This window comes from Centrocercus urophasianus, unplaced genomic scaffold, assembly GCF_019232065.1.
Source record: "Centrocercus urophasianus isolate 14NV4802_14NV808 unplaced genomic scaffold, USGS_Curo_1.0 seq_3, whole genome shotgun sequence".
In the NCBI taxonomy this organism is placed as follows: domain Eukaryota; kingdom Metazoa; phylum Chordata; class Aves; order Galliformes; family Phasianidae; genus Centrocercus; species Centrocercus urophasianus.
In genome coordinates this window covers 1,338,742-1,363,295 of record NW_024884866.1, presented here as the reverse complement: position 1 = coordinate 1,363,295, position 24,554 = coordinate 1,338,742, and the positions used below count along the sequence as shown (strand labels likewise).

Genomic DNA, 24,554 nt, shown 5'->3' with positions numbered 1-24,554 from the left:
AGCACATAAACATGCAACGGATGAATGCCCCAAGCTGCACTTCTAAAACTGTCGAGCAGAAGCCTGTTTGCTACCTGTAACTATGGGTTTGCTACCTGTAACTATGGGTTGGTTACAAATTTTGGTAACATTGGGACTACACAAAAATGGCACGTCCCAAATTATCCAACTAAAAAAAAGAGACAGGAGACAGAACCATTAGTCAGTCTGGAGGCTGAACACATGCTGTGCACATGTGCTGTTTAGACTGGAAAAAACTATCAAGAGTTCCAGAAAAAAAGAGTTGGTGCCAAAATGAGGGATTCTCCAAATAAAGAGATCTCAGAAAGATGGTTAGAGAAAGGTGGGAGAAATCTGAAATCAGTGAGATGTGTGGAGATAAGTGCCTGGGGATGCCTAGGGACCTTGGCTGCTAATGCCTGAGACTGATATCTGCAAGCTGGCTGCATAGCATGAACCAATACAATGTTCTGCCAAGCCAGATCAGCAGTGATCTCCCTAGTAGAAGGGAAGTTAACACCTACTGAACATAATTCTAGAAGGGGAGGGACAGAGTGAGCGTGTGAAACTATCAAGCATGGTAAAAGCTAAGATCTGGTTGATTCTTAGATTGACCCTGATAACTGCTTTAAGTTGCCATTTACTGCATCTCACACACATCATCGTAAGTTTACTGTTTTTACATCAACATTATGGCCAGCCGAGACTCCACAGACAACTCAGAGGATGATCCATACTCCTACTACTCTGTTGGAGCTAAGAGAACTAGCTTCCGTATTCCATACCAAGTCCTTAACACATAGCTTATGTGCTGCAGCACTGTAACAAGCAGCATGAGGACAGACAGGGAGAAATACCTGAAGAAGCCTGGGGACATGCACTCCTGTCTAGGTTTTTCCTATAAAATCTAACAGTGCAAAGCTCTGCAGAGGAAAGCAGGCCCACAAGCACATCTGAAGCACGGCAGACATTAGGGCAGGCTCTGGGGATTTTAAAAACAACAGCTAGAAAAGGCTACGGGTTATAAGCAACTGCAGAGCAAAATAACCAGAAGCTGCAGAACTCCCAGAAATGCAGAGAATTACAGGTGACAAGAGAACATGCCCTTCCCCCTCTGTACCTGCCATGATTGCCTGGCTGCTCCCAAGTGTCTGAAGAATAAGCTGAAGCTCTCTGACTGCTGCAGCTGCTTCTTCCCCACAGCACATATCAGGCTCCATGACAACCTCCATGAGGCCGACTCCTATCAGGAAAGACAACAGATTTCCAACAGCTTTTGATCTCAGCATATTAGAGTATAACTGGCTAAACACGTGAAAGCACTTGGGCTTTTTTTGAGAACAAAACAAAATGAAATAAATGTATTATTTAGTGACTGTCACAATGGACCCTGGTACAGATGGCTATAAAAACTTTTCCTCCTTTTCTTCAACGAGCAGACAAACAGCAGACAGTAGTCTACCCTCTGATTGACATGCAGAACAGGCACATACATTCCTCTTTGGCTCTCCTCTGAGGCAACTCCAATTAAAAGCCTATCTGATTGCAGACTCTAACGTATTTCTCTTCAACTAATTTTGGAACAGGCAGAACTGTAAAAACACGTAGTAGTTTTTAGTTTCAGTATCCCTTTCAAAGAACACGACCAGCCACAGCCTTTTACTTCAATGGACACTGAAGCATGATGCCCATTAGGCTTGCCATCCAGGCCACAGCCTTTTATTTTGCTTTAACTTGCTTCATTCTGTTTACAGTTTTAAGGCTTGAAGAGAAAATCTACATATTTTTCAAAGCTAATAATTAAAAGAACTGTCTATCAAATTCCAGCAGCTACTCCTATACACTAACTTCATTCATTTATGCTCTAGGATACCCTTTTTTTTTTTTTTTTTTTTTTAAAAACACCACCTACAGTAGCAAGAACTTACACAGCTGAGTGGCTCTACAGGACTGTCAGGCATGAGCAACTCAAGCTAACAGATCACTAATTGCTGTTGCAAAATGTCATCAACCAACTGCAAAAGAAAAGGCCTATTAAACATTATCCTACTTTAAGTGTAATGTGGTTTCATTTTCAAGAAGAGAGATAACAGGCTGTTTTTATTTTTCACTTGTTTTCTGTCATTCGTTTACTTCTAAAAACTCATCTTAGTACAGAAAGGAGGAGAAAAATAACAGCACAGTCCAAGCTTACCAGCCCTGTTCAAGTCAATGAGAGTCTGGCTCCTTGCATCATCATGGAGACTTTTCCCACTGTCTTGCTCCAACTGAATTTGTTTAATCCTCACAGTTTTGGTCACCATCTGGCTCATCTTGTTATCCTTGCAGAGACTGTATGACAGACTCCCATTCACCGCAAGAGGAACTCTTTGCTGAGTGATTTGATAGCCAGCCTGTCAACAAAATCAACTTTATACTCCAATAAAACATTCACATTATAGAAAGCAGCAGCACGTTCACGTGCAAGTGCTGTAGACTAAGAACATTAAACTGGAATTGCAACATCTTCCACAATGACCAATATCAGAGGAAGGAACACATGCAAACAGGCAAATTCACATGTTATTTTGCTTAGTTGGGAATGAAGGAAGCTATAACACGGGACCTGAATCCAAATTAGCTGTGAGATCTGGGGAAAAAAAAACATAAGAGCTCACCCTGGTACAAGCAAGCATACAATACTATCCTAACAGATAAACAGTCAATAATCAACTGCATGACCACTTGATAACAATGACGTAAATTTCACTGATACTGCCTTGGTGAGGCAAATAGGCCAGAAGAGGTTTTTCAACATTCGTGGTTCTGTGATCGTGGTCAATTTTGTCTGAAGAAGTGAGTGTACTCAACCCAAAAGCTGAGACCATCGCACATCTTCCTATCAGGCTGAATCTCCCTTGCTGCCAGTTCAGTAACTTACTCATTAGAGTGGAAGAGAGCGAGGCAGTGTGGAAAATAAATAAATAGATAAAACGAAGAAAACAACAAGACTCAGTTACATTAACGCAGCAATTTGAAAGCTAAACACTGCAACCCTACACGAAGCACACAGCTAACAAATGCTACCTCACATCCGGGACTCCCAGCAAAGAGGAGACCGCTAGCCAGAGATGGGGCTGCCACTGACAAGGGACTGCAATCACTGTGCTGATGTAAAGTTACACAGCAGGCTCCAATACTGCATTAAGGCAGGGTCCCTGTCTCTTAGTCCTCGCTAGCCTGTTACGCCCCCAGTAGTGAGAACTAAAAGAAACCTGCCAGATGCCAATGAGCTGGGAAAAGCCTTCGCATATTTTGCTAGGAGGAAGGGTTCACCCTAAGATTTAGAGATGGTGACAGTGCAATGGCAAAGAGGACAATGGCCTGGCACACTGAATAGCTCAACTTCTATATGCAATAAAGTGCATGACCTTCTAGCCATAATCAACACAAAAAGAATCCCAAACATAAAATAATTGACTGTAGGCAGGCTATACTAACCATACAGCTCTTCTCACCTCCTAAACCTTCTCATTAAAAAGAATTTTTAAAGCCTGAAATGCTGAGTGACAATAAATAACAAGAATCTCAGTTCCTACCCAAAGCCCTATTTTCACAAGTAACAATAATCCCATTGTCAAAAGACCCTAAGAACAGGATTTATTTTATCAGCTCTATACAGCTCATTAGCCTAAACTCTGCATCTTATTACACAGTTCCCAACTGGACTGCTGCTCTGTGAAAAGCACATCGGGTGGTTTGTTGCCAATGCTTTAAACTATAGAAGTGAGTCACTAGAAAACCTCAATTACTAGCGTTCCAAGCTAATAAAATCAGAATCTCCTTGACCAAATTTCCATCCTTATTTAACAAGAGGCTCCTATAATTCATGTTCACAGACAATGGCTGTTCACAAGATGCTGTACACTTTTTTTATCTTACTTTTCTCCTTTACACACACTCAGATGTTTCTTTTGGAGGACAAAACTTTTTCAATTCGAGTGTACGCAAAAGAGGGATAGCAGGAGAAATCGTAAGAGTATTTGAGGTTGCTTTCTTTTTAATAGCAGAAACATCAAAGGTCTCAACATCCATTCAAACATCAACATGCAAATAAAACTGTGATGTTTCTTCAAGATGTGCAAAAGAATTCTTTTAGAATTCTGAAAGCTGTGTTTATTTTTTGCCATCTCATTTTTTTCTCTTTCAGGTCTAGAAATGGGTTTTTACAAAGTTTTATAAGTGAACAAAGTACTGATAATTCTAAGTGATAATTCACATTCCCAGTAGCTCCCTACAGAGCCCCCACAAAACGGCCTGTCTTAATGTCTCACAAATATTAGCGAAGACATCCCCAGAAACAACATGAGCAGTCAGGTTAACTTCACAGAAGGGAAGCAAAGACTTGCAACGCAGAAGAAGAGAGAACAAAAATCTAGGTCTCAGACAACTGTAACATCATTTTCTTTCCAAGATGGGAAACAAGCGTATTTGAAAGCTTTTTGTGTAACTTCAAAGCATTTCTAATGCCAGAACAAAGAGTGGAAGGAAGAACAATGTGGTTAATAATACAACACCTATACATGCTTATTTGGGACCTGAGCAATCCCCTATTCTGCTTCTCTGGATGGCTGGGATACTTCACCTAAAAAGAAGATAAGCTAACATGACTGATCTTTCTCAGATTAAGAAAAAAAAAAAGCAAGCAGATTTTTTCCTTCTAATGCAGTCAACAGGTCTTCAGCCTCAAATCAGACTAAGCGAAACTAGTGTCCCTCTCTTTGATAGGTTCTTGAAAATCAGAATAAGCTGATAGAAAGAAAAATAGTTAAATTAGAAAGAAAAATTTCTGTTAAAATTAGAGGAAAAAAGATTTAAACACTTCCGCACCCTGTTGCAATAATAAACTTTCTTCTTTATTTCACTGTTTCTATATCTACACCAAATGCAGCAAATCACATTTCATTTCAAGTGACCCTTTCTAACAAAGGCATAAGCTACCAATCAACCCTCAGTTGCCTTCTTTCTTTTTTATTATTGGAACAACAGGCTGAGCAAGTTTTAAAGGGAAATTAAATATTTTCAGATCCTTAAGCACAAACAAAAAAGACACCATGATGTTTATGCCACTGAAACTTGTTTGTTATACATTCACTGTCAAAGAAGGACTATTATCAGACTGCTTCTATCCCAACAGACAATTAGTACTAAACACCAGAAATGGAAAACTTAAGGGGCAAAGCAGCTCCAGCTCCCAATTCAATTATGTTAAGCCACCAGAATCGTGCAGCTAAGCAAGGAGTCAGCAATCAGAGCAATCGTATTCCATCAGTGAGCACCAGGGTACAGTTGTCTATTCATCAGAGCACGGCACGGCATCCTGTTGGGGTGAGCAGAACTCTCGACTAAAAAACAGCAAATGAATGAAAGGATTCTTCTCCTGTCACCACCCGCACTCCAGACTTGTCCTTTCCTACAGCTGTAAAGGGACTGGTTACACTGCGTACTTACAGGCAGATCTGCATAGAAATAGTGTTTTCTGTCAAACAAGGATTTCTTGTTTATGGTGCAGTTGAGTGCCAGGCCTGTCATGACGGCTGCTTCTACACATCTCCTGTTGAGAACCTGAGGAAACAGGACACAAGGTTTTGCTCGGATACTCAGTATGCAACAAATGCTTCCCACATACTGCCTTACATGAAGTATGTACTCAGTGTTGCTTGTCTATAGACACCACAACACTTCTTTCCCTGAGTGAGTAGTTCTACTCATCATTAAAGCTGTGGTAGCCACAAATCTGCAGAATTTTAAGATGGAAAAAACACCATTTTCATTTTGGCATGCACCTGAGACAATGTGCACTGTTTTGGTGGGCTGCTTTTGCTATCACCGCAGTACTCTTGCATGCTCAAAAATAACAAGGCAAATAATAAAAAGCAGTAATAGCCTTGCAACTAGCTGTCATGTCACAGTGGGAGAACTGTGGATCTGCATTAGGGATTGCACTGCCATTTCATTACAATACCTCTGAATGCCTGTAACCACCAAGTCACAGTGACTTTGTGAGAGTTCACATGCAGATGTGCTTAACGAGGATGAAATTAAACACATGTGCTCTCTAAAGCAGAACCAAAGAGATGTCAACTGATCCCATGGCTACGAGTGTATGTGTGGGTTTCTAGGACCCAAGAAGCCACAGCATTAGGTTCTTCAGGAATGCCACTTGAGCTGAAGACCCAGCAAGGCTTTCACAAGGCAGCTGAATGCAGTTTCTCACAATGAATCCATCATTCTCAGAACTACATCCTTCTAACTTCTCAGCAGGCATAGGATCCACAGAAGGAAAATTTCAGTCCAAACAGTGCTAACAAGCAATGTTTCATAATTACAGCGTTTTTCAAGTGTGCTCTTATTAATTTAACAGTTGGTTTAACTTAAAAAAAAAAAAATTGATAAGACTGGATAAAGGAGGAAAAAAAAGACCAAGTTAGCCTTTATACAACTCTGACATGTTCACACACAGGATTTTTAAACAGGAACAAAAGCTTATCCATCTTACTCTACCCTGTAGAGCTGCCAAGAAGGCAATTTCAAGTATAAGCATTAAAGGGGCACACGATGTAAAGGCATTTACCTGATTTCACCTGCACTCACCGAGACATAGTAGACTTAAATACTGTTTTCTTCAGTGTGTTTGAGAATATTTACTTTTTAAATTTACCAGACTGGTTTCTGAAAACAGATTAACTGCACTTAACTGCACTTCTTCCACTGCCCAGGTGTTCACCTCAGAAAGCTATCAATTTGCTTTACTCCTCCAGTACAAAAAAACCCCCACAACTTCCACTGAGAAATAAGAGAATCATAGAATCACAAGGTTGGAAATGACCTATAAGATCATCCAGTCCACCCGTCTCCTCATCACCACTGCCACCACTAGTACTAAACCATATCATGCAGAAACTCTTCATACAACAGAAGCTCAAAATCTGCTAACAGACCAGAAATTAAATATTTAAGACATCAACAAGGTAAGTTCCAGATCTTTAGTGTAGCTATATATGGCTTACTACAACACCTTACCTGCTGGGACACATTTTATTCATTAAACATTTTTAAAGACACATAGAGCTGGTTTTAAAAGAGAAAAGAGAAAGAACAATCCCCCTTAGAAATGGATGTGCAACACAATGAATGCAATTAGTCCTGACTGTTATCAAAACAGCTAACTTCTGAAACTTTGTTTTAGTATCAGAGCGGCAGTTCATCACACAGTAGATGATCCTGCTTTCAGCAATTAAATGCTTTCAGACAGAGCAGTAAAGATACTGCAAGAAAGCTTATAACAGTGCTTATTAACCATTGAAATGGTTTAATGTTTAAAATACCACTACATTTCTAACTTAAAAAGCAAATTTCCCTCATTCTAAGGCCTCGTGGCATAATACTATTCAGCTTTACCAATTAGACAACTACACCCATCAGCTCTTTAACCAGAAATCACTAAGGCTCTTCAAAGACTGAGGAGACTCAAACCACCACTGCATCAAAGTGCTGAACTCATGCTCAGTAACTTGCAGCACTTCCTGACCACAAAATGCTTGAGACTGATTCTAATTTAAGAACAAGACAAAACCCGAGCTCTAAACTGCAGTCCATTAGAGCCTTGTGGCATGTTCTGCTGGCAGAGTTCAGACAATGATGACAACACAGCTATCATCTTTGATCACTTCCTCTTGAGTTTTTGCCTCAAGCAAGACAAAGCCTACCTTACACATTGTGCTAGGAAAATACAGTTCTGGGGTCGAAGGAATAACTCCCGTATACTGACTGCTTACATGTGTAAGAAGCTTCCACACTACAAGCTAGTGAATCACTTCGGTGGCTCTGGGGAAGAAGTGGCATAAAAATGCTAAGAATTATTTTCCACGTAGTATCACAGGTCACTTACATGCCTGCAAAGTATACCTTTCCCCAACGTATTGAATCAGAGTAGCTTCATCACTGTAAACAGATCATTACTGATTCATTAGTATCACTTGGTGGTATTTCTTAATTGACTCATTTCTTGTGGTGATAGAAGTCACTGCAAAATTCATCTTTCCTGCTGTGCCACATGGAGATGTTCTTCTCCTGCCACATTTGACTAAAATAACTAATAAAAGATTAAAAGAAAAGTCAGATGACCCTCTAGCTCCTCAAGAATCAAAAGTTACCTAATACTGCTCCATATCTGAAGTGACTATCACTACTTATTCCAGTACTTGATGATCTATGCTGTGCATACTAAGAGAGTTGGCTAAGCAAACTACTGATTTCCTTCAAACTGATTGAGCTTCTTCAATAATCTTCAGTGATAAATATCAATCTAATAGGTAAACCTTCCCATACTAATGGCCTGAAGTAAGTCCCTCCAGCTTGTATATCTGGTAAGCTGTTATTAAGCTGACAGCTTTGACTAGCACCAAAGATGTAAATAACTGGCTTGAACTGACAAGCTGCCAGTCGGATGCGCTAGCACAGCGGCTGGCCTTGAAAGGAAGCTACAGAGCTCCTGGAATAGCTATGGACCAGAGAGCCTAGAAAGCCATCTTAAATATTCCTGGTCTTCTAGAAGTGAAGCACATTTCCTTGGTATTTACTTCAAGAAGTTCCTGGGAGTTATCACAGTAGGAGGTGTACCTTGTTTGTACTGGAAACAAAACAAAAAAAACAACGTCAGCAATGGCATCTCCACAGCACCAATGCTTCCCTTATAGCTGTGCTACTCTGCTACAGCATCGTGGTAATGGAGAGTTGAAGGAACAAAAGAACAACTCAGCTAAAATCTCACTTGTTCTAATACTTGTACTTCTTTATATCCACTTCACAAGGACAAAGATTCTTTTTATAAATACATCTTTATTTGCAAGGTCAATTTAGTCATGGCCTTGGTTTTAAATACGAAACTGTTCAATAGTTCTACAGAACTATATATAATACCTTAAATGGGATAAATTCCAACCAAAATCAAATTTTGAACAGTTCATTTTTCCATCAATAGCTTAGCAGCAGATGACTATTTACTCCTTATACTACTACATTTCAGAAAACTGCTTCCCTTTTAGATAAAGACAGAAGTTTTTATATTTTGTAAATTATTTTGACACTTTAAAAAAATTAAGATGCAGCTTTTTTGGTCTGTTTTGCTAATAAGTATAACATAAGATAGGTTAAAAAAAGACAAAATAATCCACCTAGATCTCTTTCTTCAAAAAAGTTGATTTCTGCTCTCCCTTTCTTGAGGCAGCAGCACACCGGGACATGTGTTGCAGAACGAAGTATTTCTTGCACTAAATGCAATAAAGTCAACATACACCCCAGAAATGTAAAAAAAAAATAACAAAATAAATTAGATCCCAGGACATTTTAATGAATTAGATTCCATATTAATTCATTATCTTAAGACTTCCACTCCTACTTCTAAACATGAAGAAATCAGCATCCCATGATTACCTACAGGACTACTTATCTCAGAAATAGGTAATTTTTGTTTCTTTTCACAAAAACAGCTGGAAGGAGAAAGCAGTGCTATGTACTTAACCAGCTCTCCACAGACCTGGTAGTAATCTTTAGAAACCTGAGCAGATACATCTAATCATACTTTTCAGTACTCCTATTTCATATCAGTCTGAGTTTTATTTGCTTCCAATAACGGCAATATTCAGCATTATTATTCTTGCAGTTTTAGAAGTACCACCTTGCTCCAATGTATGCTTCTTTGAAGCGCATTAATAAGGTTAACTTCAAAATAAATTATTCTTTTATCTATGTAGTACAAACATAATGGCAACTCTTCAATCGGATACTGCAGTTGAGTACTTGAACATATAGTTCCTTCATGGCACTCTCCCCCACACACAGAAAGGCACAAGTGTTTTGCAGCTATGCATGTACAGGATGTGTAGGACAATAACCAAGAGCTAACTCTTCTCCAAATAACCCATTTATTTCGATAGTGCCATTGGGAAGCACACTCCATCCCCATAGGCATACAGTAACAACAAGCCAACTGTCATTTGTTTGGTCTTCAAAGAGCCTCAATATTCCAATAAATGAGGTTAAGTGTAGGGAAAATTCAAGGGGAAGGCCAGCTTCAGTTAACAAGTCCTGCATTTCAGTCTACAGCATACTTCCAGCCTCAAGATAAGATTGTGTTCTCACCCCTAAGGAAAGGTGCAAGCAAGCAGGGGAGGAAGTAGCAGGCATCTGAAATGATTATTTCAGACTAACAAAGAGATTTCAGAACAGGGAAAGAGAACAGAATGGCAACTGAGAAGTTGAAGCAGTACCTCATAGAGTTAAATATATCTTAATACATTTGGTAACCTTATCTTTCTGCTGTCTGGTATCAAAGATATATGCTGCTATACAAAACGTATTATCCCTAACCTTGTCTGGTGGCAGAGTTGGCTTGCAGTGATGCAGCATACACTTACACATGGCATATCTCAAAAACAAGGAACTCTAACATCTTAGCAAGTGCTCAGATCTCAAACGCATTACTTTTTGTGTATCCACAGAATAACAAGGCACATTCTCTTGAAGCTGAAGAGCTAGTTTGAGAGCTCACCCCACTAAGCTGAAAATAGGACAAACTATCTTCTAGTAGCGGTGATAACCAGAAAAATTCAGCAGCAATACAGAGAAATTATGACCTCCCGAGAGTAAGAAAAACAGAAAGGTGTCACCGAATTCAAGGCTATTTCAATACTGACTGCTGAGTTTCTCAACAACAGTAGCTAAAACCCACAGAAGGAAAATCCCATTCAGACTGCTGCGTTCTCAGAGGAAACAACCAATTTTCTGGGCTGGCAGTGAGGGATTCAATCCCATGGCACAGCTTTAAACCAGTAATTCTTGTGTTTATATTTCCATCATCTGTGGCTACAACCAAGTAAACTTGTGTCATTAAGAACTGGTTCCAAGCAGAAGACACAACAAAGCGCTGGAAATAGAATGGTTAATCAACTCCATAATCAAATACTGCATTTCTGCGGCATTCCCATCAACATCCCAGATCTATTCCTTATACCCTTCCTACTTATAGCAGCATCTTCAGGGTATGCCACATGTGTTTTGTGACCAGTCAGAAGGATGGGTACTCTGTTGCACCAGCTGAAATGCAAACCAATGCCAAAGCCATGTGAGATTCAGTTAAACGCAGGAGGAAGAGAAAACAATTCAGTGATTCTAGAGGTCAGTGGCTAAAACATAAGTTACACAATGCGACCAAATTCAAATTCCAAGTTTTGACATGGAGTTTCTCAGACCTTTTTTCAAACAATGTGTTCCGCAAATAAAAAATAAAATATAAATAAGTCTAACAGAGGCTTTTAAACACGAATGACATTTGCTACGCTCAGCATACCCAACGGTGCTTAACTTGTTAAATAGCGAAAACTCCAAGCACTTCAGACAGAACAGAATTTGAAGTGTCTAAAGCAGCTCCCTGCCCTGTTTATTCTTGCAGATTGCTCACTGCTCCTAGATTTGTGGAGGGTAAGTTCCCTTGTCTCAGTTGCAACAGATTCTCAAGTTCAATATACAGTGACTGTCATTCTCTGACTTGTCTGCTCTCTGCTCCTCAGCACAATTTTTGCATTCACCAAAAACTCACAGCCCCTTACTGTAATTCCTTCAGCCCTTTTTCGTCCATTCTGTCTCCTGAAATGCACTTATTTACTCACCAGAAAGAGCACCCAGGAATACAACTTATAAATTAAGGGTAAAACAGAAGAGAACCAACACACACAAAGACAAGAATACACTAATTCAAGTTAATAATATGTGACACAACACAGCAAATCTCGCAAAAAGCTGTTAAAAAAGCAAACTAAAATACTCCGTTCAAAGGCAAGTTTTTTGTTGTAATTATTTGTTAAAAGGCAAGAATAGCAGGACCAATGAAAACTGATTTCCTATGAATAAGTATCCAACCTTGTTTTACCTAAGCAGTGATTTCAACCTTCCTGCCTCCAAGATTCCCTTCATCTTCTCCCCATTCCATCAAAGATCCCAAACTCAATTACTGACATCTGTTCACACACTTCCTGATATACTAACGAATGCTTCAACAGGCTCAAAATTTTTTTAGACAATTTGGCTGATCCTGGCAATGAAAATGCATAAATAACATTTCTGTATAGAAAACAATGGTCGCAACGCTAAAATCCACATGTGTAGCTGAACTCCAGTGGCAAGAGCCCATATATTCCTTCGAAAATAGAATAAATAAAAATAGCCATTCCATCTTTACAGCACCAAGGTGGCTAATAAAGAGAAAAATACAAAGAAATAAATTAATTTTACCCTAGGAACCAATTACTGCCTAATTGCACCAAGATGAGTTTAAAGCACAATACATAAAACTGACAGTTACGCAACATTACACATGAGACAGCTAACCAAGATGAGAACAAAGACCCAGTCTACAATTACCTGACATCAAACACTGTTGGACAGTGTTTCCTAAATACCTCCTAATGAAAAAAAAAAGTCTTCAAAGAAAAAATTGATAAGAAGAACAAAGAAGCAAGACATCAGTTGGCAAAGTCAAAATGCTAAAAAAAAAAAATAAAAAAAATCAATCACTGTTGCTACTGAAACCCTTAACAGAGCACTGTTCTCATACACATGTATATATATATATATGCCTTGTGCTACACTACCTTGTATCCCCTCAAAGGGAACCACGTGGAAACAGCTTGAAAAGAAAGTGAGATAAAAATCTTAACAAAGCATATGTAGTGAAGAAGCAATAGAAATTCCTCCCACTCCTGCCAAATCACCCACGCTTCAAACTTCAGATAAATCCCTAGCACGCTGGGAAATATTACTACAATAACCTAACATGCATTTCAGCAATAAGTTCAGAGTAACTTCAGAAAGAGGGGACATTGATCTGTCTAGTTGTCACGTAACAGCCGTGCTTCCACATATCAGGGATGGCACAATCTCTGCAGCAGCAGAACAGTGCATACGAAGGGAAACGTAATGTTGTAAACACCAGTTCTACACTAAGTAGTAAAAAACAACTGCATAAAGGAAAAGGTAGAGCAAGAAAAAAAAAACAACACAGTAAGACATAAGTGAAAATGCATACACAACATCACCGATGCATTGTCAGATCTAATGAAAGAGGTGACAGCAAGATGTTAGAGCCACCTCAGTGCAGTTCTAACTGACAAGTTTACATTAGCCAGGGGGACTTGTTAAGTATAAACAGCAATGCCAACGAGAGCTAAAAGGAAGGGAGCTCAGTAGGTAGCACAGTTTCTGAAATGTTAAGACAAAGCCCTACAGGAGTTGTTAGCCTTGACAAAAAGACCAAAACACCCAGAATTAATACTGCAACTTCTCACAGATAAAGGAGACAGAGCAAGAAAAGAAAACTTTACAGGGCAATTCTTCAAAGTCTGGGAGAAGAGCCATAACAAACATCACCAAACATTCCAGAGCACAAGAGCAAAGACATTTCTAGAAAAATGGCACTTATTGCTTAGTGTGAAGGAAAGTCAATGCAAGCAAGTGCATTAACTGAGGAGGTGTAACATTTCTCAGACCCAAACTGAAGGAAACTAGTTCCATACATAACTAACCCAGGCAGTAAATGATCCTGTGACAGAGAAGGAAATATAATGAGGAATACCCTTCAGGATAAACCAGCCCTGAAAGTCACCTGAAATACGTTTCCTCATCTTTGAAAGGCTTCTCCAGGCCAGTTCAACAGCACTGAACTGATTAATAGCTTGAAATTATATAGGTAGGCTCTAATCCATCATGCACTCAGAAATTCAAGGGTCTATGAACTGTAAGGGCATTCTCAGGGTGCAAATCATCTGAAAGTCTGTTTCTCTCCTCGAGTTCCTTCTAAACTAAGCAGGATTTTCTTTCTAGAGGCCCAGTGGAACTAGCACTAACATTCTTTCACGTCTAGCAAGCTGGGACTGTGCGAGCAACAAAAGGCTGTGAACTGTGATGATACAATGCATGTGGCAAACCCAAATACTATCTGGAAAGAAAGGACTGCTGTAGATGAATTTCTCAGAAAACATCTCCCTCTCAGCAGTTACTATCCTTTCAGTGGAAAACATAGCAAGCAGTTAAACTGAACTTCGACATCAGCAAATAGCTTAAAACAAGCATGCACTCACTTTTCCTTCAGGCACCACGATTCATTTACTAGTAAAGGAGAGTTGATGGATACAGCAACTTAAGCACATGTGGTTTCAAAGAAAAGAAAAGGTAGATTATGACAGCTAAACCAACACGCATACAAAGATCATAAGACTGTCCGATTCCTCAAGAAAGGTGTGCAATTAAAATGCAGTTAAGAGGAAAGCTAAGAAACAGCTTTTCAAAGCAAAGTATTACAAGAAGGGGTAAATTTATATGCGTGCCAGCAGGAATGTCAAAACACTACTGAAGTCACAAGTTGGTAAAGCAGGTGCTGCAATCACCACATTTAACAGGCCCAGGGTTTCAGAGAACCTAGTTTCAAACGCTAAGTATAAATTCTGGTCTGAAGTATCATTTCTATTCTGATATAAATGGTGACAGAAACAACAAAATCCACAGAAATCATTCAAGTGCCTTCGAAAGCAAATTCATCAGGTAAAACCTGTATATTAATAACATGTAAAATTCATCACGAAGTTCGATAATCTATCACCCCAAGCTAGCTGTAAAAACACCAGGTATCTGTCACAGTGAAGGATGGACGCAGTCTCGACACAGAATAAGGTAATTAAAGCATCACCCTCCACATCCCCAAGCAGGTTATTACCCCTACCAGGTCCCTGGGCAGCAATTCGACAGCACTGCACTGCTGGGTGGGGAAGACAATGGTGCAATAGCAGTGCTGCAGTGACAATCCTTAGCTGTGGAGAAGTCAGATTTTGGACTTCAGGTTGCCAGTAATACAATACCTGAACCAACAAGGACTAACAGCTATTCTAGTTTGACTTCCTTCCACAAAAAAAAAAAAAAAAAAAAAAAAAAATCATCTGGTTGCAGGAGTGTCATTATACAGCTGAGAGAAGATACAGTAGGGTGCGAAGGCATCCTTCCAGCACTCCTGGTGGAAAACTAAAAGAATTTAAAATGAGGATATGAAAATCTCAGTACAGGATAGCAGCTATGGGTAAGCTGTCAAATCCTGAAGGATGCCTAATCAAAAAAATGTCACTCCAAAACTAACGTCTATTTTTTTCCCCCCCGTGAAAACCACAACAGATTCAAAGAGCACAATGACGCTATCTGACAGAGCAAATTCACAGCTAGAAAACACTATTTTTCAGCATAGTCACCATTAGCAACGCATTTGCACCAGTAATAAACAAGAGCCTGCATGCCACACTTGTAAAAATCCTCCTTGCTGACTGGAACACGGCTTGCCTTTCACACTGCTGTCGCCACTGCTGAAACACACCACTCACCCCCTCTCCATGCTCACCCCCACTGTTTGGCCCTCAGAAACACTCAGCAAAGATTGATGACTCTCAACAGGTGCCCGTTATTCCATGGGGAGGAATTCAGTGGCGCACCTTTGCTTCATAAACACTCCCATGTCAGATGCCATTTTGTCAGACTGCCCCTTTGCATCTGTCACACAGCAACAACCTGTAATGGAATCCTGATGGGAAGGTTCAGCCCCTGCTGCTGGACCACCAGTATCCACTTCTGATGTCATGGAACAATGTGATAAAATAGGAGGCATTGTTTTCAGAAGAGCCCACTTATATATCCCAAAATTATCATGAATCTCAGGATAGCAGTCTTCACCAAACATCTTAATCCATTTTATTAATGTGAATAATTTTTTTCTTTATTTTATGCACATCTCAGCTATTTCCAAGTGTTGCCAAAAGTCACCTTACAAATAAACAAGAGAATCTGTTCACACTACAAAGACAACGAAATTCAAATGCTTGAGGTGTCAATAGTTTGAAGACACTTAAGACTGCAGGGCTAACATTCAAATCTTATTACATTAAACCTGAGTTATGTAAATCCTAGATTATTTCTCAGTATATTTGCCTAGAACAAAGCAGGATCAAGCTTTCAGTTCAATCATGAAGGACACAAACAGAAAATGTGCATCTTCTGCTCCGATGAGTATCAAAGACTAAGTACAGACAATAAAGATTTCAGCCTTTAGCTACCAGATCTATTACCTTGTTTCTTCGGCTGAGCTGCAATTACCTTTTGGTCAGCTACCTCAAGAATGAGAATATCTGGATTCACTTTCTGTGAGCCCACTCATCTTTAGAAACCTTTAAGACATTCTCAGAATTAACACAAAGGATATATCAGAGTGGAAGCGAAGCCACCTTTCTGAATACTCAGAAGGATTTCATATCAATCTACAGGTACGTATAATGCATTATACACCACACCATGTCTTTAGCTTAATATAACAAGTTCCCTGAATACACCCCAGTAAGTTCATTGCCAAGTCCATCCACTTGGATTTTAAAAAAAGCCTTTCTTACATTTTTAGGGTTTATATTTTGTTCCAAAGCGAAGCAATCCTTACAGAAATTTCTGCAAGATGCTGTCTGGTCCAGGGGCGAGGGGCTCCATCACCACAGAGCACAATAATGAAGTCTGTAGAGTGGCATGGGATGTGCTTTCTGGTCTCACTATTTAATCAAAGCTTTGTCAGGTCATTTTTTCTGCCTTATGCCAAAAAGCAGTACACCTGCATAGCACTTCTTGCCTGTAGCTGTCTCTCAGAGGCACATTATGAAAGTGGCATAGCTGAATGTTCATGGCGCTGATACTGTTTTTTATAGTCCTCCTAAGGCCTTACTTGTAGCAGTAACATAAAATAAGTTGCATGACAGTACAAGAAAAAAATGTAAAACAGAAAGATGGAGAAAGGCTAAAACAACACCTATAGTCTCCCCTTTATGCAGCAAAAGATCACTCCCATGCTCATTAGTGACCAAGAAACGTATAACAAATAGAAAAGCTCCCTCCGCACCATTCTTTCTGGTCCCACTGCAAAGCAGAGCGACAGTACAGTTGTCTATCAAAAGTATATCACAGTCCCACGGTAAGTTTAAATCCCTCTGTCACAGAACCATAAAGGTTGGTCTCAGTTTACAACGGCAGTTACTCTCTGCTACATTGTATTCTTCAGTTCCGGTAAAACTCTGCTTTTTTTTTTTTTCCATTTCTCAACAAAACAGAGTCAAAAGGCCAAATGCATACCTTCTAAATGCATACCTTCTAAAGACAGTTTAGAACATTTAAGATGTTGCTCCACTTCTATTTAATTAACACTTGGTTCCAGAACAAATACCCTTCGCCAACTTGTGTATAGCAAGTACAATGGTAAAAATTGAAGGTAAGACTACAGATGGTATTCTGTATCACACTATAACATTCTTTTGTAACATTCACTTTCAATCCTGTTTTCACTACTACTACTACACAGAAAAAAAAAAAAATCTTTCCTGCATTGATAAAAGGAGCTGGTAGAAGCTAACACTGAATCACTACTTTTCAATTAACCTGGCCATCCTGCTTTAGCATCTCAGGTGCAGCTATCTTCTCTGCCAAAGCCTGCACGTATTAATATGCTCTCACAAAGGCTATACAAAGCCTCATTTGTAAAACACTAGCAGAGGAAAACAAGCCAAAAAAAAAAAAAAAAAAAACCACCTCTCCAACTTGGAGGAACAGAAATACTTACATAAAAGTGAAACTATGTGAAAGCTCATTTTTGGTCTTCAAGAACATTTTCTACTTGACTGAAGACAAGCACCAGATAATTTAACTGAACTTCCACCATTTTCAGAATGCTAAGTTAGTCTGAAACAATTACATGACTACGAACTCCCTAACTTTGGCCTGCCTTCATATGAAAGGAATTCATCTTCCGTGTTTCAAGTTTAACTAGAGACTTTTGAAAGCAAAAGATTTTGGAAGATTCCTATTCTCTCTGGGAAGTTTTCAAGATTTCCACACAGGTCTGAAACCGCTCCAGATTGGCACCGATTCCAGAGTCAAGTCCAAATTTTACCAGCACTGAACCTCCACTTCTTTAGGTTTCCATGCTTCTGCAAATACAGAATGAGTATCAACTCATTTCTCTCTTTAAGGATCACATGGCACGTATCAATCCACCTATAATGCTCAATTTAATGATATTACTTAAAGCTTTGTATAACCAAAGAATATTAGGATGTTATAATCACAAATTAAACAAGAGAGTTAGGCAAAGCAGACTGTGATAACAAAAGACAATAAATAGAAGGCTTACCCCTATCCTGGGCTCACACACAAAACACCAGCAGAGAAATCTCTTCTCCAGAAGAGATCCTTCTCCCCTGGCAGCCAGCTCTTAAATAGGTCTAGGAGGGGGGCAGCCAGGCTCCACCCTGCTCCAGCAGCACAGCTGAATTGCCTTCACCTGTGCTCCTCTGGCTGACTCATGGCTCACCTCAGGTGATCAATCAGAGGTTCAGGTTGTGACTCAGCAGTTCCCATATAAGCTTTAATAAGTGAAGAAAAGCTTCCAACAGATTAAAAGAAATACACTTGCAATGGTAATTCAACCTCCACAAATATACTTAGGGGAGTGTTCTTGCATAAAGTCATTTGACCCCATTACAATGTCTTCATGTTTGTTGCACAATGCTCTGCCAAGTCTATTTGGTTCTTATTTTCACTGTATAAGGTTATACTTACTAAATATATATTTATATTTATATTAAATCTCTAGGGTACCCAGAGAATTCTAAGGAAGCACTGGCACAGGTACCACAAAAAAAAAAAAAAAAAAAACAACAGACCAAACGAAATTATAATTGAGCTGTGACTTCAAACAATTATTATGTTGTCCCTAATTAATTCTCATTGCAAAATGCTAGCTAGCTATTCTGACTTGTTCACAACTTTTCACACAGATTTTTCTTCTTTTCTTAAAATTACATCACACTGAAAATAGGAACAGTTGATGCTTTGCTAAACCAGAGAATTTCTACTCTGGAATCCAAGGAATCTCAGAGTAAAAACATTGCAAACAGGAAATGACAACTACATCAACATACATATGACAAAGTAGCATCAAATGGCCACTTGGAAGTCCAAGATGTCCTTCTCTCACAGGAATGTAGGCTCTCAAATTTAAAGAATACCCTGTGCCTCACACTAATCAAATACACTCTGGTCTCAGAGAAATACTGGAATTCATTTAATATATCAAACAGACACTCATTTTTTTTCCTTTGCGGAAGATATCAAATACTTATATTGATAACTAGGGAGTGAGTAGACTAAAAAGAATCAAAATCAAGTATCTCAGATAATCAGACAGAAAACATGAAAACATGTAAAATAGTTTTACAGGCTATATTTTTATATTAGGAAGAACAAAGTACTTCAAATGTACTCAAACTAAGCTGACAAATTCTGATGAAAATCAAGCCAAAGCATAACTTACTGGCAAAGTTCCTGGTAAAGAAGCATCAAAGAATGATACCAAAGAATTAGGAGGTGCTGCAAACTGGACTCGGGAGCCAGAGAAAAGTTTTGAGTTGGAAGTGATCTGTGCATGAATTTCCAGACCCACAACCGGTGCCCATGGAGCAAGACTGAAAAGAAAAAAAATAAAAGTCAAATGTGGTCAACATACAGATGACATTTAAAAAAAAAACACCTAAAAACAGTGTTGCAGTTGGTTATTTTTTTGTTGTTTGGTGTTGGGGTTTTTTTTATTTTTCTTTTACAAACATTTGAAATGGCATTTTAAAGAAATTACAATGTCTAACATAATGTAAAAAAGATTGCAAACGACACTGCAAATCCATCTACAGCATGGTGGCAAAGGTTGTGTTGCAATACTGGAGACCAGGCAATAACTCAAAACATGTAAAGACAGGACTGTATGGCAAAGTATGTTGATTATATACAGAAGAGAATGCTGTAAGAAAGAAAATCTAATGATCTGAAACTTTTGCCTTTGCCTTAGATGAGAAGTCTTCCAGAAATTAATGAGGCAAACTCGCATGCTGAATGAACCTTAATTTGGTAACTCAGGTAAATTATGAAATCATCATAAATATCAATTACTTCTCATGTAGTCTGATAAATTTCCAACAGACAGGGGGCATAATAAATTATGTATTCTTTGTCAGCTAGTCACTTGCATGCTGGGAAAGGCAGCTCTCCAGAGCAGTGTTAGTAGCACATTAGCATAAACATTAGAAATCTGGTAATAGAGAAATCATCACTCCAACTAGAGAGCTACTGCTCTCTGAACATACTCTACAGAATCAAGCTTCTCTATATTATCTGGAAAGTAATTGCAATTCTCACATCTGTAACCTTTATATGGATAAGAGAAAAAGGGTCACCTTTACAGTATGAATTGCTTGACAGTTTCTGTAAGCAATTATCTGCCCTTGTACAAATGAAGTGGCACAAATTAATATTTCAGTGACGAAACAACCTTCCTACAACAAGATAGCTCAGCAACAAAAGTACCTGGATAGCTAGAGCAGATAAGCAAGCTATTGAAAAATATCAAACCGCCAAGGTACAGTGTTCCTTCCACAGCCAAACAGAAGGCACCAACAGCATTTCGGTCTGCCTGCCCTCATACAGCCGAGCACAACCCTACAGCATCCCTGCAGCCACGCAGATGCCACCTGTATCTGCTTTAGGGAGATCGTAACAAGGGCTTAAGATGCAGATGCTTAAAACACGCAATATTAAAATTCCTAACAAACACCTCGTTTTAGAGAAAAAAAAAGTCTTAAAAAAAGACATTGATCTATTTTTTTTTTCTGGCCGATTTATCTCGGTATCCCGTTTCTTTGCAACACAACCCCACCACCGCACGGCATCTGAAAAATTACCAGAGCGCAGTCAGGCTCCACTCGGTTACAAAGATAAGCAGAGCTCTGGGCCTGCTCACCACACGCGAGGAACGCAGCGTTCGTTCACGCTGTATTTTTATCTACGTCGTTGAAGAACCAACCCGAAGCAGCACATTCCTGCCAGCATCTACGTAACTTTATTTAAATCATCGGTCGTGGAGAGAAATCCTGAACGCTAACAGAGCACACGAAAGCTTTCACACGCCAGGGAGAAGCCCAGCGCCCCTCCCCGCGCTATCCGAGCACCGTACCCGCTCAGCCCCAACGGCACCGCCCCACCTCCGGCGTTGCACGCGACGGCCCGCCAAGGGCGGGAAGCAGAGCAAGACCCCCCAGGGCCGCACTGCAACACTCGGCGCCAAACCCCACCGCAGCCTCGCGCAGCCATTTTGCTTTGCAAAACGCTGAGAAGTCACCGCAGCACCCCCTGGGAAATGTAGTCCAGTGCGCGGAATGGCGGCGCGCAGCGGCCGGAAGGAGAACTCCAACTCCCGACAGAACCCTTGGCATCCTACCTAAGCCTGCTGTTAAGGGAGGAGCGAGCTGCACGCGCACGCTTCGCCTCACGAGGGGAGGGAATGAGAAAGCAGGAGATTCTGATGAGCGTGAGGCTTTTATACCTCAGTTCGGCTGACCCGGCGCCTAAATAGCAGGCAGGTGCGAGCCTGGCTTCTGGGCCAATTCTCTCCCTTATTTCTGGACAGGTGTTGCCCTTTGTGCCCGAGTATGTGGTGCTGTCGGTGCGAGACACTGTTTCAGTGTAGTCTGAGGTCTCGAGAGCCTTGAATCCACAGGTCCTCAGCCTAGCTTGAGAAAATTAACGGTCGTCCTAGAAGTGCTGGCACAAGAGACACCGGTTACTTTTCTGTTTTCGTCTGATCTCTTGTTTTAATAAGTCTCTCGCTCAGGGTCTCCCAAGGGTTGCATATTCTTTTGTTTTGGTGTCTCATACAAAACCAGCTGATGTTTTATGAGTGGTGTTTTGCAAATCTTGGGCATCAGACATCACCTGCTGTTGCCTGACATGTTGCTCGTATGGTGCCATTTGGTTGCAGTCTTGTATGCAGAGCAGTGGGATCTCATCCCTTCCAGGAGTGAGGATGTTACCGCCTCACAAAATGTGGCAATAAAGATCACCGTCCAGGGCGTATGCTAGCATTCTAGATGCTGTTTATGCAGCTACATCTAGCAGATGATAGAATTAATAACCTTCTGTCCTAAACCACAGGCCTGTGGAGCTTAAATGGAAATGTACATTAGCTGTTGCTTGCGTCGTGTTTGCTCTATGTCAGATGCTGCTAATAGAAGCTAATCTGTCATAAACATATGAGTAGGACTGATTTCTTCCAGCAGAGGACAGTGATGCACATAAGCACTTGACATTATCTTGCACACTTCATAACCTCTCCTCTTCATAATGACTCTTCTCAAGCTTGAATGTGAGATGCTAAGGGGTTCAGAATAATGTGGAATATATAATTTATGCAACTAAAAAACATTTTGCAACAGTTGTTCCATGTTCATTTTCTAAAATACTCATATTTTAAATGAGTAGAATTAGCAGAAGGTTCTTTTACGAGAACAAGTTGGGAGACACCTTCAGCAGATGCAAATCTGCAGTTACTTGCGCAGTATAGTTCAGGAATTTCAATTTGTTGCTTTTCCTTGGTGAAAATTCTTCATCAATCTCAAAGTCTGACCAAGACAAAATTCCTTTGCTGTAAAAAAAAAAAAAAAAAACTGGCCCCAGGTGGTCTTGGACACATTCTGAAGAATGAAAGAAGGTTGGTGTGCTTCTTTTCCTCATCTCTTATAGTGGAGCTCCCTGCATTATGAGACACCCTAACATTATCCCTACGTAGCAGTCTTTAAGCCAAGAGAATGGGTAAGATTTTTTAATAATTTTGATACAAGGACAACCTTGTCTTTTAGACTTAGCCCTATGCTTATGCAATGTGTTGTGAATAAGACGATTTCAGATTGAAGCCTTATTATGTGATTGTTATTTATGCAACAGCAAATGCGTTGTTCAACAATTGTCCTCCATGAACTCTGCATTTAATAATTATTTGAAATTTTGAAGGCACTGGCAGAGTGCTTCAGCTCACCAGTGAGTTTGTACTAGTGGAAAAAACTGCTAGTTTTGGATTATTTTACTTTCTTTAAGCCTGTTATCTTGATGTACTAGAAGATTTCATAAATGAGTTAAAACCTTATGTATATTAAGATTATTTACTTGAAGCCTTACTCTGCTCTGATTGCAGAGATTTCTACCCTTTAAAAGGCAGTAGAATGCACAAGGTTGAAATGTGCTTCCCACATCCCAAATTGTTCTGGAACTTTTAACTGCGTGGCTGTTTTCTTTCTTGAAGAAAATTGTATTGTCATTGTTTGTGATTTAAATTGCCTCCGTGCTATTTTAATACCCTACCTAGAAAAAAAATCCATTAAAAAGCCCTTTTCCTTCAAAGCCCTATGCCACTGACAAAGCAAGTCATAAATGAAAGCTCACGCATTCTTATATGGAAAGTTGATCAATCACAGACAGGTAATAATTGCTTTTCCCAGCAGTTTACTTTGAGTTTGAAAGTATTTCTTTCTTTGAGTTTGAAAAATCTGTTCCTTATGTACCCTGAGCTGCAGCTTCTACTTAGCATGAGTGTTTAGAGATCATGCTGTGGCACTGCATAAAGGTTTGTACAAGGACAGTCCAGTACCGTGTAGGTCCAGGGGACACTTTGCTCTGAGTCTGAATTTCTTATTACTGTATAAATTTAACCAGTGCCTGAGAAGAAATTGGAATTTTGTAGAGGACAAAACTCAACAGCTTATCATTTAAGACATAAACATACAGTCTGTCCCACTTATTTGAAAGAAGATCTCTCTGAATTTCAGTTTACAGGGTCTGAACTCTTAAGTACTGCGTTCTTGCAAGCCATATTTAACATGCATGCTTGATCCTTTTGCAGATTGTGAGATCCCCTTTGGGGATAGCAGGGAATGGAATATTCAGTCTCGAGTTTGTTAAATACTCCACAGGCTGCCTGCTATGTTTTATTTCAGCACATGAAATAAGCAACAGGCAGAAACATTTTAGATTTTGAAGTAGGGGGCATGCCTTTTGGGGGGGTATATCTGTAATCTGCCATATAACCAGACATTGTCTTACGGGGAACAGTAAGAAAAAAGATTGTTGAGTTTGGGAGCAAGTGTGGCGAGGGATGGTTTCAAACTGTTAAGCCATTAACATCACCTGTGTTCCTTGGATTTTTTTTTGGCAGCTGTTAACTAATCATGTCAGTGATTTTCAGTCAGAACTTTTGGTTCACTTTTTTCATCTACAAATAGCAGGGGATGCTAAATTAAAAAAACAAAAAACACAGATAGGAAAAGGGTATTTCTGTTGAATGTGAGAGCCACTGTTCAAGGAGCCAGTACAACTGCTTTGCCTGGTCTATTGACCATGCACATGCATGCATGCATTTTGTGATATATATGATACAAAGGATCTTAGGTTTTGAGGGGCCTTTAGTCAAAGCATGCTTTGAAAGTCTTTGAAGTCTGCCAATAAAAATTGATGTTTAATAGGGTGATTTCATAGAAGTATCAGTACTTGTAAGTTGAAAATGACATTTAGATATG

At 39.7% G+C, this 24,554-nt stretch overlaps 1 protein-coding gene across 1 annotated transcript in view; it reads right to left on the bottom strand.

Annotated features, from left to right (window-relative positions):
• The window catches only part of GATB (glutamyl-tRNA amidotransferase subunit B), a 42,966-nt gene extending 21,638 nt beyond the window's left edge, over positions 1 to 21,328 (bottom strand). Inside the window, exons 1-5 of the mRNA XM_042828373.1 lie at positions 21,164 to 21,328; positions 19,475 to 19,625; positions 5,491 to 5,604; positions 2,195 to 2,393; positions 1,121 to 1,243 (exon numbers count right to left, since the gene is read on the bottom strand). Of these exons, the coding sequence (XP_042684307.1) occupies positions 1,121 to 1,243; positions 2,195 to 2,393; positions 5,491 to 5,604; positions 19,475 to 19,625; positions 21,164 to 21,300 (724 nt within the window). The 5' untranslated portion in view covers positions 21,301 to 21,328. The remainder of the gene's footprint in view (positions 1 to 1,120; positions 1,244 to 2,194; positions 2,394 to 5,490; positions 5,605 to 19,474; positions 19,626 to 21,163) is intronic.
• Between the last annotated feature and the right edge of the window lie 3,226 nt (positions 21,329 to 24,554).